Consider the following 14255-nt stretch of genomic DNA (forward strand, 5'->3'; position numbering starts at 1 on the left):
AAGAAATCCATATATGGGCTCAAACAAGCTTTCTGTCAATGGTATATTAAGTTCAATAATGTGGTATCCTCTTTTGGTTTCACTGAGAACATTGTGAATAATTGTATATACCTTAAAGTAAGTGGGAGCAAGTTTATGTTTTTAGTCCTTTATGTGGATGATATTTTACTTGCAACCAATAATTTGGACATGTTGCATGATACTAAGCAGTTTTTTTCTAAGAAATTTGAAATGAAAGATATGAAAAATGCCTCTTATGTTTTGGGCATTGAAATTTACATAGACAAAACTCAATGAATACTTGGTTATATCAAAAGGGTCCTTGAAAGATTCGGTATGCAAAACTGCTCACCTATAGCTAAACTTGTTATTAAAGGAGATAAATTTTGTTTGGCACAATGTCCGAAGAATGAATTAGAGAAAATACAAATGACAAGCATACCTTATTCATCAGCAGTTGGTAGCCTGATGTACGCTCAGACTTGTACGAGACCTGACATTTGCTATATAGTGAATATGCTGGGAAGATTTCAGAGCAATCCTGGATTGGATCATTGAAAAGTTGCAAAGAAGGTTATGCGGTATTTACAGAGCACGAAAGATTACATGATCACATACAGACAGACTGATCATTTAGAGGTAGTTGATTATTCAGATGCAGATTATGCCAAATGCTCGGATGATAGGAAGTCTACTTTAGGGTCTATCTTCCTACTTTATGGGGGTGCTATTTTATGGAGGAGTGGAAAGCAAGGCACTATTGCTTCTTCCACTATGGAGGCGGAATTCATAGCTTGTCATGATGCACTACCATAGGCTATTTGGTTGAGGAATTTTATTTCTCGTCTTCGAGTTGCTGACACCATCTCGAAGCTTCTTAAGTTACTTTGTGATAATTCCTCTGCAGTTTTCTTCTCCAAGAATAATAAGTTTACGCGAGCCGGCATGCGTATTGATATTAAATATCTAACTTTGAAGGATAAGGTGTGAGATCGGATACTGTCTATTGAACATATTGGTACAGAGTTCATGATTGCAGACCCTTTGACGAAGGGATTGGCGCCAAAAGTGTTTAATGAACATGTAACCCGTATGGGACTTTGTGTACCTTTGGATATATGATATCTGATACTTGATTCATGTCATCGTTTATGTTGATCTCATTTGTTAATGCTTTCATTTTAGACATGTCATTATGAAGAATAGAAAGCAATTCAGTTTCATTATTGCTATTGTTTGGACCTTAAGTGAACTTTTAAGTAGCTTGCTAATTAAGTATCATTGTCTCTCTTAAGAACTTATTCAAGGATAAACTAATGGTAATGTGATACATGGAAGAATATATTCAATTGAGAGTATTTACCGCCATGATTCATGTCATTAGGAGTTCTTGTTTAAGACTTTGATTGGGGATTGCAGAATTGTGATAAATTGGGACAAGTGGGAGAATGTTGGGTTATGACCCATATTCATCACATTAAGAAGGGGTTACATTTTGAATCTAGATAATCCCTATCACATCCCATTTAGTTATTCAGTTACCCATCCATTTTGGATTCCTCTACGATGGGTTGAGGAATATGTATATATAGTTTTAAGAGATAGGTCCCCAGAACTCACTAGATAGAAAAAGTGCACATGCCTGTGGGTGCCCATCTCTGGTGCGTATCTATGAGAGCTTTGAAAGGCCTTTTCCTCACGTGTTTGACGTTCTTCATCAACATCATCTTCATTCCGTTGCGCTCATGGCAGGAGGTATGCATCTATTTTCAGTTTCAACCCTTTCACAAAGCACTTACAAACAATGTTGTCGGTATCCGAATCGGACCTCTATCGTTTGGCCAACGAATCATGTGTAAGTGTATCATTTTGAATCGGCCAAAAAATAATTTAAAAAACATTACATGTCAATCAGAATGTGACACGTGGTGAAAACATTGGAATAATATTTAAAAATTAATTTTAAGTTATTTTTATATTTATTAAAAAATTAATCACTGATTCAGGTCAGTATCGTATCGATTTTCTGGCGATACGATGCCTATCGGCCACCAATATTGACCACAGTGCTTACAAAAGCTTCTCTGCCCCAACCTTTAACTCCACCGTGACTGAGAGAGGCCCAAAAACGAGTGAACAAGCTGATTTTTATGTGAACTTGAGGCAGACCACCATAATACTTATTTGGTTTCAACTTGGACCCCAATAAACATATCTGACCCAAAATAAAGATATATGTTATGAAAAACTTTAGGGATGTAAACGGATAGGATTCAAGTGATACATCCAACCAAATCCAAATCCGTTTAGTGATTCACAAGCCAAAATGGGATTCCATTGGTAATCGGACACATTCAGTATCATGTTTTACATCCAAATCCGAGTCTAAATTCAAGAAAAAACTGAATCCATATACATGAAATATGGGCTTTTAAACAATTCGGTTCCGGATTTATTTTGGTTGATCCTCGTACAACTTTGAATCCGGTCCAGTTATGCTGCATCCAATTAAGTCAGACTCAATAATGCCAGATCTGACATGAGTCCAACCGGTTTACATCCCAATCCAAAACTGAATATGTGGGTCAGATCCATTTTGGACCTAGGTCTGTGCGCTTGTCCATTTCAGAAATGTGTAAGTTCATACCAGACAAGTGACCCCGATGGTAATATTTATAAATATTCTCTCACACGTACATATTTATTTATTTAGAGTTTAGCCGGGAGTAGGGATGGCAGTCGACTGGGAGAAAGCGGGCCCTGCCCCGCCTCGCCCCGTTTGGACCGGGTATGAAACGGGGATGGAGGTGGGGACGAAGGTTAAAATCCATCCCCCTTCGGAGATGGAGGTGGGAATGGACTTACACTTTTCCCCACCCCGCTCCATCCCCGCCTAGCCATGCCCCGCCCCATCCCCATTCCCCCATCCCCATCCCCAGTTCTTCTAAAGGATGGCAATCGACTATGGGAAAATGGGGCCCCGCCCCGCCTCATTCCCGTTTGAACCGATGATGGAGGACATGAAACGGGGATGAGCTGGGGGTAGAGGTTAAAATCCTTTCCGGTGCGGGGATGGAGGTTCTAATTTTGAGACGGGGCGGGGGTGGAGACCCTGTCCCCGGGCCCCGGCCCCCGGCCCCCGGCCATGCCTCTAGCCGGGAGCACACCGAAGGCCCAAGCCGGGCCACACCGTGGGACTACCGAGGCCAAATCAAGTGCCATCAGATGGCACACTTTTGAGTGTGCCTCTGCACCGGGCTGCCCTCCATCTTCGGTTTTTTTGCCAGATCTCTAACCAAAATAGCTAGAACAGGGGGGTGAGGAAGTCCTGGAAAGACCATCCTCCTGACCGGCGGCTATCCTCTAATTGTGCTTTTTTTTATTGACTTTTAAATTTATTTGTAAGGGTCCGCTTACCTAATGGAACAACAAAGGGTAAAATTGAAACTTCCTATACTGTTGAAATTTCTTCAAGAGTGAGATTCTGTTTATAATTTCAGTTAAAATCTGTCTTTTTATGAGGGCAGATCAAGTGATCTGCCGAATGTACACAACACAAGGACCAGGATGAAGCAATAGACAGTGAAGATGTCAAATCACTCGATTTGAGATCTTAAAAAAAAAAAAGTTCAGTTAAAATCTGTGTTCCTCTATATGGAATTTTCTAGAGAGAGATTAGACAGACGGTAAATCTCTCTCTCTCTCCAAACGGTAGAGGACGTCATTGAATCGCCGATGATAACGCACCGCTTCCCTTCCCTTTACAAACCAAGCCAATCATCTATAGAGAGAGATAACCGCACCTTCTCTTCCGCAACGCGCCCCTCTAAAACCCCATCAAGAATCTCTCTCCCTCTCTCTCTCTCTCTCTCTCTCATGGCATCTATGGTTCCACCCACGCCGTCCTTATCCCAATAACAACCCATTACCTACATATGGAGCAGTCCACGGGGTCGAGTAAGTTTCTCTTCTTGGTCTCTTACTTTGTGCAGTTTTTGGTTCTTCTTTGCATTCGTGATCTCGAAGAGTGATCTTTCTTTGGAGTTTGAAGTCAAATGTTGGGTACTTTGTGGTTGTTTTTAGTGCTTCGTGCACTATTGGTTTGAAGTATTGTGGCTGTAGGGTGGTCTTTTTTCTCTGTTCTTTCATTGATCCGTTTATCTGTGAAGATACTCGCTGAGAAATTCACCCATCTCATCAAAAAATGAAAAAGAAAATAGACCATTAAGAATATAAATGGAGTTACTGTGTAGTTGTTTTAGTTCTTGCATGCTGCCTTGATTTGATACTCTTTTGGGGATTGAAGCAAGATTAGTAGATGAAGTTCTTGGGTTGTTTTTACTGCTCTTTTTGTTTCTAGTTTCGGTGATTGATGCGAGGAATTTGGGTTGTGGGTACTGTTGAGAAATAAATAAATGGCAGAAATACCAGGATTTAGCTGTGTAGAACAAAGCAGGAATCTTGAATGCAGGTGTGTTGGTACTTATGACCCCTTTATGTCGAATGTGGTGGTTATGGTTTTGCTATTTTTCTTGGGATGGAAAATTTTGGAAATCAATAGTCAATGCAAGTCACTGAATAAGTGTTACAGTCAACTTGAGAAGAATCTAGTGGATGGCTTTGAATGCGATCGGCGGCATCGATACCTTCGGTGTGTAAAGGGTTGCTCGAACGGATGCTTTGGGGATTCAAGGGGGGTATTTATGGAGAATCATGATGGGATTGGAGATTCTACTAACGAGAGAGAAGGGGAATCTGGAAATAAATCACAGTTTTGTAATAATACTTGTAGGAGTGGTCGTTGTGAAGGCTTTCTTGGTGGGAGATGCAGAAATGGTAATAGCGGCATTAGGATGCGGGATCTGATTGAGGACAAGAATGAAGAGACAGATTTAGGAAAGAAAACTTCAGATGATATGCGGCTAGCAGAGTTGGAAAGTGATCAATGTCATAAAAATGTCGGCGAACTGGATTATGTTGCACTGAAGAGGGCAATAAAGATAGAACAAGGGTACCGTGCTGCTGCTTATTTGGAGCTTGATAAAGAAAGAAAGGCTGCTGCATCTGCTGCCCAAGAGGCAATGGTGATGATACTGCGGCTGCAAAATGAGAAAAATATGATCGAGTTGCAGGCACAACAGTACCAAAGAGAGGCCAAGCAGAGACATCTCTATGACCAAGAAGTGATTATGTCACTTCGTGAGATTATATCAAAGCAGGAACTAGAAAGGCAAGCTCTAGAGGATGAACTAATGAAGATGTGTAGGAAAAGATCTCCTGGTAGCAGTTCCTTTGAAGAGGTTGCAGGAGAAGGCAATGGAAGTACGCTATCCCGATTTTCACCTACTGCAGAAACAAATATATGTGAAGTTTCTGGTGCCATGCAAGCTGCAGAAACACATGACATGGCTGAAGACAACAATGACTTAAAGGCCGACTGCTTTTTGACAGAGTGTGTCTCTTCAGAGGCAGCAGAGCAAGAAGTTATGGGGCTTGTGGATGGAACCAAAAACCCTTTGAAACTTTCTCCTATAGTCAAGGACTCGCTACCCTTATGGATTTCATAAACTTTTGTTTCCATTTTTGACTAATCAGATGTACAGCACGGTGGCACTTGATCAATTATCATTATGTTGCAAGCAAACAAAGAAATCTTGATTTGAATGTTTTCTATTGTCCATTTGTTCTCTTGATGTACCTGAAAGAAATCTTGAATGAAGTTGGCAAGCTCTTGTGCACCAAGTTAGCTACCACATTTGGATCAGAAAGCCAAATTTAGAATCAATGCAGCCCAAACTCTTTGTTCAGCATATTTAGCCAAATGACTGTAGTTTTTGTGATGATGTAGGAAGAGAGTTGAAGCCACATCATGACATGTTGTGAATAATTTTTTCAAAAGATTTTCGTGACTTAAGAATTAATCAATTGAACATTGAACAAAACTGGCAGCAAAAAATGATGCAAGAAGTTGGTAGGTATAACTTGGTGTTACTATTCATTTTATTAATTTATTGCCTAGATAATGTTACCATAACTGTCTATTAGCTTCCTGTCTTTTACTGAATGTTACCAACGGGGGCTCCGCTTGTCTGGCAGGTGCAGTTAGTGCACGTCACCTTGTGTGTGACAATGCAAGTTCGAACCCCAAATGGTATGGTTGTGTATGGTTGTATAACTGATCGGGGTCTGCCTAACCCCAGCTTTCTCTGTCGAAAAAAAAAAGTTGCCATGAATATAGTTTCAGTTTCAGTAACTCCCTTTGTTTGCCAATGTATAGTTATTCGCTAAGCCGTGCAAAACATGGTTACTCTTCTAGTAGCCCAGACCTACTTCCTGGTTATTTGATGTAATTTTGAACTTTTGCTGCTTCTCTCGCATAGCAGAAGCTGATTTATAGTGCACATATATGTAAAATATTGCATTATTTATTTCTATGTTCAGATTTAGATTTTTAAAACTGCCATAAAGTGCCACTTTCACGAAGTATTCAGTGTCAATTGTTTCATTTAAATTCTGGATTTAGATTTTGTGATTAGTTGTATAACTGGGTTTTCTTGGATTGTCCTATAAGTGCCTGAAACTTGGTTTCCTCTTTTAACCAAGAGTTATCTTCAGTTCATCTGTCTTGGTAAATTTTTTATGTCATCTGCATTCCCTTATTAATTTAATTGATAAGTGCAGATGGAATTCTGCTTGGACTATTTACTGACTGGAACATAACTAGGCAAAAAAAGGTGGCTAGGAGGCCTGCTCTTCCCCTACTTCTGCAAACTTCAAATGTAATCTATCCTCCATTGATCATTAATAAAAAAAAAGGCTATTTCTAGATTGAGTCAATATGTGGAGCTAGTAACTGTGCAAAGACCAGCTTCTATGAGAGTCTGTCTGAATTAAAAGTACTTTACCTTATGGGTTAGTGTCTTGTATTACCCCATCAATTGGGAATTGATGAAAATTAAGTTAGCCACCAATACAAAATCAATTGGTAAATTCTTATAATTTGCAAATTATGAAATTTCAACTGAAAAATCCATTAACCACCGCTGGTATTAATTCCTATTAATTTTTATTTAGTTGCAGCTTCATATTTAAATTTCTGCACTTGTTTTGCCTTGATAAGTTGAGCATCCTTATATATGCTACAGCATGTTGACAAACAAATATGAAAATTCATGCATCAGAATGTGAACAAGTTCATTACAGGAAAGAAAACATGAATATTGACACACAATAAGGAATGGTATTTTATCTATTATGTGGCTTAAAAATTTGCCAAAAAGATATTTTCTTAGAACATTAGCATTGTTGGAGACGGTTCTGCTGAAAAAGTAGATACCTCATTTCTTCATTTTATTTTCTCCTGCTAATTTGACAAGCCCCCAACTTGTTCCAATGATATATACAAACCTCAAGTATTTTCTTAGTTTTGGACTGGTAAATTTGTATCGTCTAAATCGAGTGGTTTTAATTTGGGATTAAATTCCATCATGGGCTGGCTACCCCCAGCTTGATAATTAAAAGAGGAATTTTCTTGGCTTATGCCAAACAAGGATTTCTTATCCTGGATAATTAGTTACTATGTCACAAAGATACGGGTATGAACCAATAAGCGAGTTAAAAAAAATTCAACAAAAAAAGGTGCGTGTGGAATTTTTTTAACTTTAAAAACTATTTCTTGATACTTTAGTATATAGATACAAATTTGTAAAATTTTTACTAAAAATATTGAAAACTATTATAATAAATGAAATCGTTTCTACATGTCAGGAATGTGTCACCGTGTCATATCGTATCCGGTATCACCAATATGGGCATTATAAATAGCATGTCACCGTGACATAGCTAGGTGTGCAAACCCGGTGGGTGTCTTCTTTTTGCCTTAGCCTCTACCTTTTCCAAAAACACAACTTAGACCACCCTCCTTTCTTGTGCTCTTGTTCATTGGAATCTGGACGAGAACTGAATCGAACAGGTGCTAAACTTAACACTAGGGGTGGATATCGGGCCGGGCCACCCAGACCCAACCCCTATCTGTTAGGGTTTACAGGTCTGACCCATACCCAGGCGTGCCAAAAGCTTGACCCAACTACCATCAGCTTCAGGCCTGGCCCTTTAGACCCCACTAGCAAATGGGTCGGGTTCCATTGAGTTCTCATTTTGCCCCTACTCGAAACCTGAACTGCTTACTGGTTGGGCCGTGTTGGGCCCAACAATACTTATTGGGCTCATGCAGCACAAGGCAGCCAAAACCCGGCCCATCTCGGGTCAGGTACTTGACCTGATGTCAACCCCTACTTAACATCCAGACCTCCACCATGAAATGGCTAGGACCGATACTGCCCTCTTCTCAAATGCAGCCTTGGTCACCAACGGGGCTCCGCGTGGCTGGTAGGAGCTGTCAGTGCACTTCTCCTTGTGATGGGACGTTGCAGGTTCAAAACCCAATGATAGTTAATAATAACTGGTGGAGTCTGCCTAACCCCAGCTTGCCTTTAAAAAAAAAATGGAGCCTTGGTCGTCGTCTTCTCTAAGATTTAGAACCCAAATGATTAGGGCCCAACCTCAACTACCTGAAACCAAGACCAAATGGACCTGCACTAAGACCAGAACTTCAACAAGCTAGGACCCCAACCTAGACAACAGGTTCAAGGCCTAGGCCCACTATGATCAAGACCTTGAATGCCTCCCACCTCACGTAGGTCACAAAGACACGATGAATAGCATAGTTTTATATTAGAAATATCATATAAGAGGACACGACACACTGTAAACACCTCAAATTTTCATCATCCATTTTCAGACACACCCCACGTGCAGTGCCAACCCCGAGTTTGTCTTAGGAAATTACCAATTTATCACTTTCATTAGGAAAACTATCATTTTACCCCTAGGTCATCCTAGACCCATGTCAGTCAGAGTCAACCAAGCTCATTTGTAAGCTCAGAACAGTTAGAACATCAGTCATTTCAAGCTCATCTGAGCTCACGATGAGCAGACTATGTTCATTTCTGACCATTTCTGCCAAAATGGGAACATTTCTTCAGAAATGAGCTAATTTTTCACTCAAATCCAAGCCAATTGTCTCTGAGTCAGTCATTCATAGTCAATCCTATTCCTCAGAGTCTAATTTGAGCTCATTAGGAGTTCAAGTTCCCCAGTTTTAGTTTAAAACCACTTCCAAGTGTCTAGGAGCCAATTTTAGCCCATTTCAGCTCATTCAGCTGAAATTGAGCTGAGTCTAGTCAGTTGAGCTAGTTTTTGAGCTTCAGTTTTAGTTAATCTCAGTATTACTGATCTTTGTTCCAGCTCAAACCCGACTATGATTTGTAATTTACTTCATTTCAGTGACCATTTCTCACCATTTCTCTAAAAATGACAGCTTTTCTTGACAATGCAGTCTTGGAGTTCAGTCGAGTCAGTATCTTGTCAGTCCAGTTGAATTCTGAAACTCTAACATCCAACTCAATCCAGTTCATTTCAGTTAAAACCAGCTCAAACCTCAATCTTCAGTGTCACTCTGGCCTGTTAGAGTCCAAAAACCATTTCTTGAACCATTTTGCGATTTTTATCAATTTTACCATTTTTTGAACTCGTATAACTGTCAGTCGGGGTCTAATATCCAAAATTCTTCATTCAGGGTTAGTATTTTGCATGGCATTTTATATCATTTCTCACTATTTCTCATCATTTTTTATCATTTCATAACATTTCATTACATTTTATTTCATTTTCAAGATCCAGAACTCCAGTTTTGAAAATTTTAATCCAAATTTGAGTTTTAAAGTTTTCAAAGTTTAACTTTGAACCCTGGGTTTCCAAAATTAATATTTTTACCCCTAGAATTCTAAATTTGAAAATATTTTCTCAAGAAAACAATCTGGATTCTTTTCAAACTTAGTTTTTCGGATTCTGAACTGGATTTGCTTCGCAACGGGGTACGAAACTTCAAATTCTGAGCTCATTTTAAAAACTGTCAAAAATTGCTCATTTTATCTAATTTTTTTAAGAGACCATTCTACCCCTCTGACCTTCCAAATGAATTTCAAAATCACTCTGGGTTCACTCCAAGGTGGCACCACCATGAATTTTATTTCCTTTCATTGAAAAAGAAAAAAAAATATTTCTTTTACTCTCTTTTCATTTTTATTTTTATTTTTTTTAGAGAGGTGGGACCACAAGGGGGTCGATCAGCCCTCTCCTCTCTTTTCTTTTTCTTCTCCCCATTTTCTTTCCTTTCTCCTTTTTCCCTCCTCTTTTTCTTTCCTTTCTTCTTTTCTTTCTTTCTTCCTTTTCTTCTCCTTCTTTCTTTCTTTTTCTTCTTCCTTCTACTTCTTCCTTTCTCTTCCCCCCTTGGTCGACCAGCCCCCCTCTTTCCTTTTTCTTCTTCTCCTCTTCCTCCCTCCCTCTCCTCCTTCCTTCTCTTTCCCCTTTCCTTTCTTCTTTTCCCTTCCTTTTCTTCTTCTTTTCCCTCCATTTCTTCCTTTCCTTCTTTGGTCCATCCCCCACCATAAGGTGGGAACCTTTCCAAATCCCAAGGGACTACACGCCCAAGCCTCCCCCCCTCTCTCTCTCTCTCTCTCTCTCTCTCTCTCTCTCTCTCTCTTTCTCTCTCTCTCTCTCCAACCCTAATTCCCTCTCTCACTTGCACCCTCATTCACGCCCATTCAGACCTCTCAAACCCAACTCTATCTCCAGCCACCACTTCCTCCTCTTTCATTTAATTGGTGTAGTCTTCTCCTTCAACCTTCAGTCGGTGCTATAACTGCAGCCACTCTCCAACATCCTTCAGCCCACGGCTCCAGCTCCCTCTCAACCATGGAGGCAGTCGATCTATCTACCTTGAAGGCGCCTCTTTCAGCTTCTCTACAGCAGCCATCACCACCAGCCAGCGTGCCACCACAGCTTCAACACCCCCAGCACTTTTGGCAGCCCCCTCTGCAATCGGTTCCAGCAACCTTCAACCTCCACCATCTTCACTTTTAGCCACTATTCTTCAGCCCATACAAAGAAGACGCCCAGCCTTCAGTATCTTCAACCTTCTCCATCGACGGCAACGAACCCATCTATTGCAAGGGAGAACGTAAGGACCTCTTTGGTGGAAAACCTCCATTAGCCGATCCAAGCTCTCCCTTTTCAAGGTAAGGTGTCTTTCCTCTTCACAATATGAATGACTTTTTTTTTCTTACCATGTAATGACCTGAGTCGCTTCTCTTTTTCTTTTTGTCATAAATGCAACGTGAGCCTAATCAAGACTGAATTCATATTGATTTCATGGCATAGATCTAAATCAATAGGTAATATCGGTTCCATCATGGTAAAGCCATGGAAAAGAGGCAATCCATCCAACCAATGGATAGGATCCCTCATTTCGATGGCTAACATAGAACATCAATCATATCTCCCTAAGGTTTTTCATGCATTATGATCATTATTAGGTAAATTGCATGTTTCATTTTCATTTGATATTGCATTTAGTTTTCTTTCTTAGTTTAATGGTTGTTTTACTTTAGTGTAATTTTATTAACATTTTATAGTATCCCAATCTATGCGTAGAGTCCAGTTGTTAGTGCATGTATATATCTTTGTTCAAAAATCTTGGAAAATTCATTTATGAATGCACCTACTTGTCTGTGATATCCTGCCAAAAACCTAGATCCGGTTGGGTTTCGAAACCCCTTTAACAAATCAGATGCTAATTCGAGTTTTAAACCATGTGAAAATTTGGAATCTTGTTTTAGCATAATTGTGGAATCGAGATCTCCCACATAGGAGATCTGAATCCTCCTCTAAAAATATTGTAGATCCCTTTTAAGACCTAGTATTTTTCGGTATTTTTCTGGATTTTTATAAGAAGATCCAGTCTCTGTCAAAAATCAGATTTTTCACACCCTTGTGAAAATCTGGTTTCCTGCCTATTAGGGTCTAGATCGACCCTAATCTACTGTGTCGCTTCAATCTGTAGGTCGGATGTCAAAACCATCAACAGTGGAGTTTTTCCTAATAAACTCCTCTACCATTTTTCATAATTTTAAATTTTTAGGGTTTGGATTACTAGTTTTCTAGATTTTATAAATTCATTATCTAAATCCCTATTAGTTAGATTTTATCAGAATTAGAGGTATGATAAACCTCTGTGTCCATCCAATTCGTAGGTCTATTGTAGAAATAGTCAAAAAAAGAATTGTTCCTCTATGTGTCGGGGTCATTCTCCTAAAATTTTTGAGGTTTTGGTCTTTGTTTACCATTTTTCCCTGAATTTTTGTGAAAACCTGTCAGTCTGCCCTAAATTCCAGAGTCGCTGGATTCTGATCCGACTTGCTGAAGCTGTAAAGCTTCGACCATAGGTCAAAATCAAAATTTGTAAAAAGGAAAAAATCTTTACCTACCTGTCCTCTGTCACCCCATAAAATTTGGGGCATTTCTATGGTAGGTTAGTACCCGAAATTCTGCTGTCATTAGGTTAGGTTTAGAATTTTAGGCAAAAATCTTGATTTTTAGGGTTTTAAATTAAAAAAATATCAAAAAATAGATTTTCGGATTCTATTCTATTTTTAAAGTTAGTCTATGTGTCCATGCCAAATTTGAGCCAATTCCAAGCTCATTTTCCTTTTGTGTTAGTTTAATTTTTAAAATCAAAAGCGAAACTCAAGCGAAATTCGGCAATTTTGTGATATTTTTGCATTTTTAAGAGTTTTAATATGCATATCATTATCTCATATCATATTATAGTTGATTTTCATATCAATTGCATTCATTGGAATTTCAAACTTTGCATTTTTACAAAATTTATTTTAGAAACCCCTGATTTAAAGGCTATAGTCTTGTTATCAGGGGCATTTTGGTTATTTTACCTCAATTTTGAATTTCCAAACTTTGATTTTCACATTTTCAATCATATCATATCATATTATGTTTGATTTATTTTCATTTGAACTTCAAAATCTCCTTTTTACAAAATATTTTTCTAAGAAACCCTTATTTCAAGGCCATAGTCTTGCTATCATGGGCATTTTGGTCATTTTGACCCCAATTTCGAATTTTCAAATCTCATTTTTATATTTCCAATTCAATTTCATCAATTTATGTTTACATCATGAAGGTATAAATTGGGTTTACATTTGGATAATATCCGATAATTTTCAATATTTTCGGATAAATCCAGATAAACCTACATTTTTATGCTAACATGTTTTCTAGTTTTGCAGGAACATTCAAGAAAAAAACTTTTATTTATTTTCCTTTATTCAATTCAATGTAATATTAAGTTGTAATAATTTGGAATAAGAGTTACATTTCCTGCATAGAATAAGACTACATTGCATATATTTTAATTCTGTAAATTTCAATATCTGATGTATGATTCACGTGCATTTATTTCAAATCCACTACGGTTGACACGAATGACACGTGCACAAGATCTTAGAAAGTTGACAAACTCGGTGAAATTCATATTTATGGTCATAGTCAGAATACGAATGAAACTCAGATTTGTGATCTTCGTATTAACCACATTCAGCCTACATTCTTAGGCTAACTTTAAAACTGCACTGCATTTCTCAAAATTCAAAAGGATTTTCTCAATTTCCAAAAACATATCTTTCAAATTCATATTCATTCATTCAATTTGCATCATTTTCAAACTCATTTCCCAATTTCATCTCAGAGAAATTGATTTTCTCAGAATTTTCTAAGTCTTTCTCAGAAATTAATTTTCTCAAAAACTCTGAGTTTTCCAATGATATTTCAAGCATTTCTCAAATATCAGAAGCAAACATCATATTTCTCAAACTTGCATCTTTTCAAAATTTCATAACACATGCTTGATTCTCTATGTATTTTAGGAAGATAGAGCATAAACTAGATAATTGTACTTAGTCAAAGCATATATTGATCCTTGGTTCAATTATCCTGGTAAAGGCACCAGAAACGGTTGAACCTAGTACCGACAGGCGAATCCCATTCCATAGATTTTTTCCACAAATTTTCAAAATGGAGGCGAGTAATTTTCAAAAACCATTTTCAAAACTTTGGTTGAGTTTGACTCGCAGAATCGTTTCTCTCTCTCGCAGAGAGAGGGAAAAAAATTTGTGATGATAAGACACACCTATAAATTAGAGTATTTTGTTACATAGTTCCCGCCACAACTTAATGTCAGCCAGCACCGGACCGACCTCTCAGTTTCTCATAAGCCCCTCATCAGAACCATATATGAGCACTATACTTTCACAGCAAAAGGGGTTGAGTACTGAGGACAG

General features: G+C 38.4%; 1 protein-coding gene across 1 annotated transcript; it reads left to right on the plus strand.

Annotated features, from left to right (window-relative positions):
• Window positions 1–3943: 3943 nt before the first annotated feature.
• On the plus strand, window positions 3944–5716 carry LOC149847711 (uncharacterized). The gene is made up of 2 exons (XM_090009347.1): window positions 3944–3957; window positions 4123–5716. Exon 2 carries the CDS (start codon window positions 4416–4418, stop codon window positions 5565–5567), a length of 1152 nt encoding a protein of 383 aa, XP_089865473.1. The 5' UTR covers window positions 3944–3957; window positions 4123–4415; the 3' UTR covers window positions 5568–5716.
• Window positions 5717–14255: the final 8539 nt, after the last annotated feature.

Source organism: Nuphar pumila, chromosome 1, assembly GCF_984573655.1.
Source record: "Nuphar pumila chromosome 1, dmNupPumi1.hap1.1, whole genome shotgun sequence".
Lineage (NCBI taxonomy): Eukaryota > Viridiplantae > Streptophyta > Magnoliopsida > Nymphaeales > Nymphaeaceae > Nuphar > Nuphar pumila.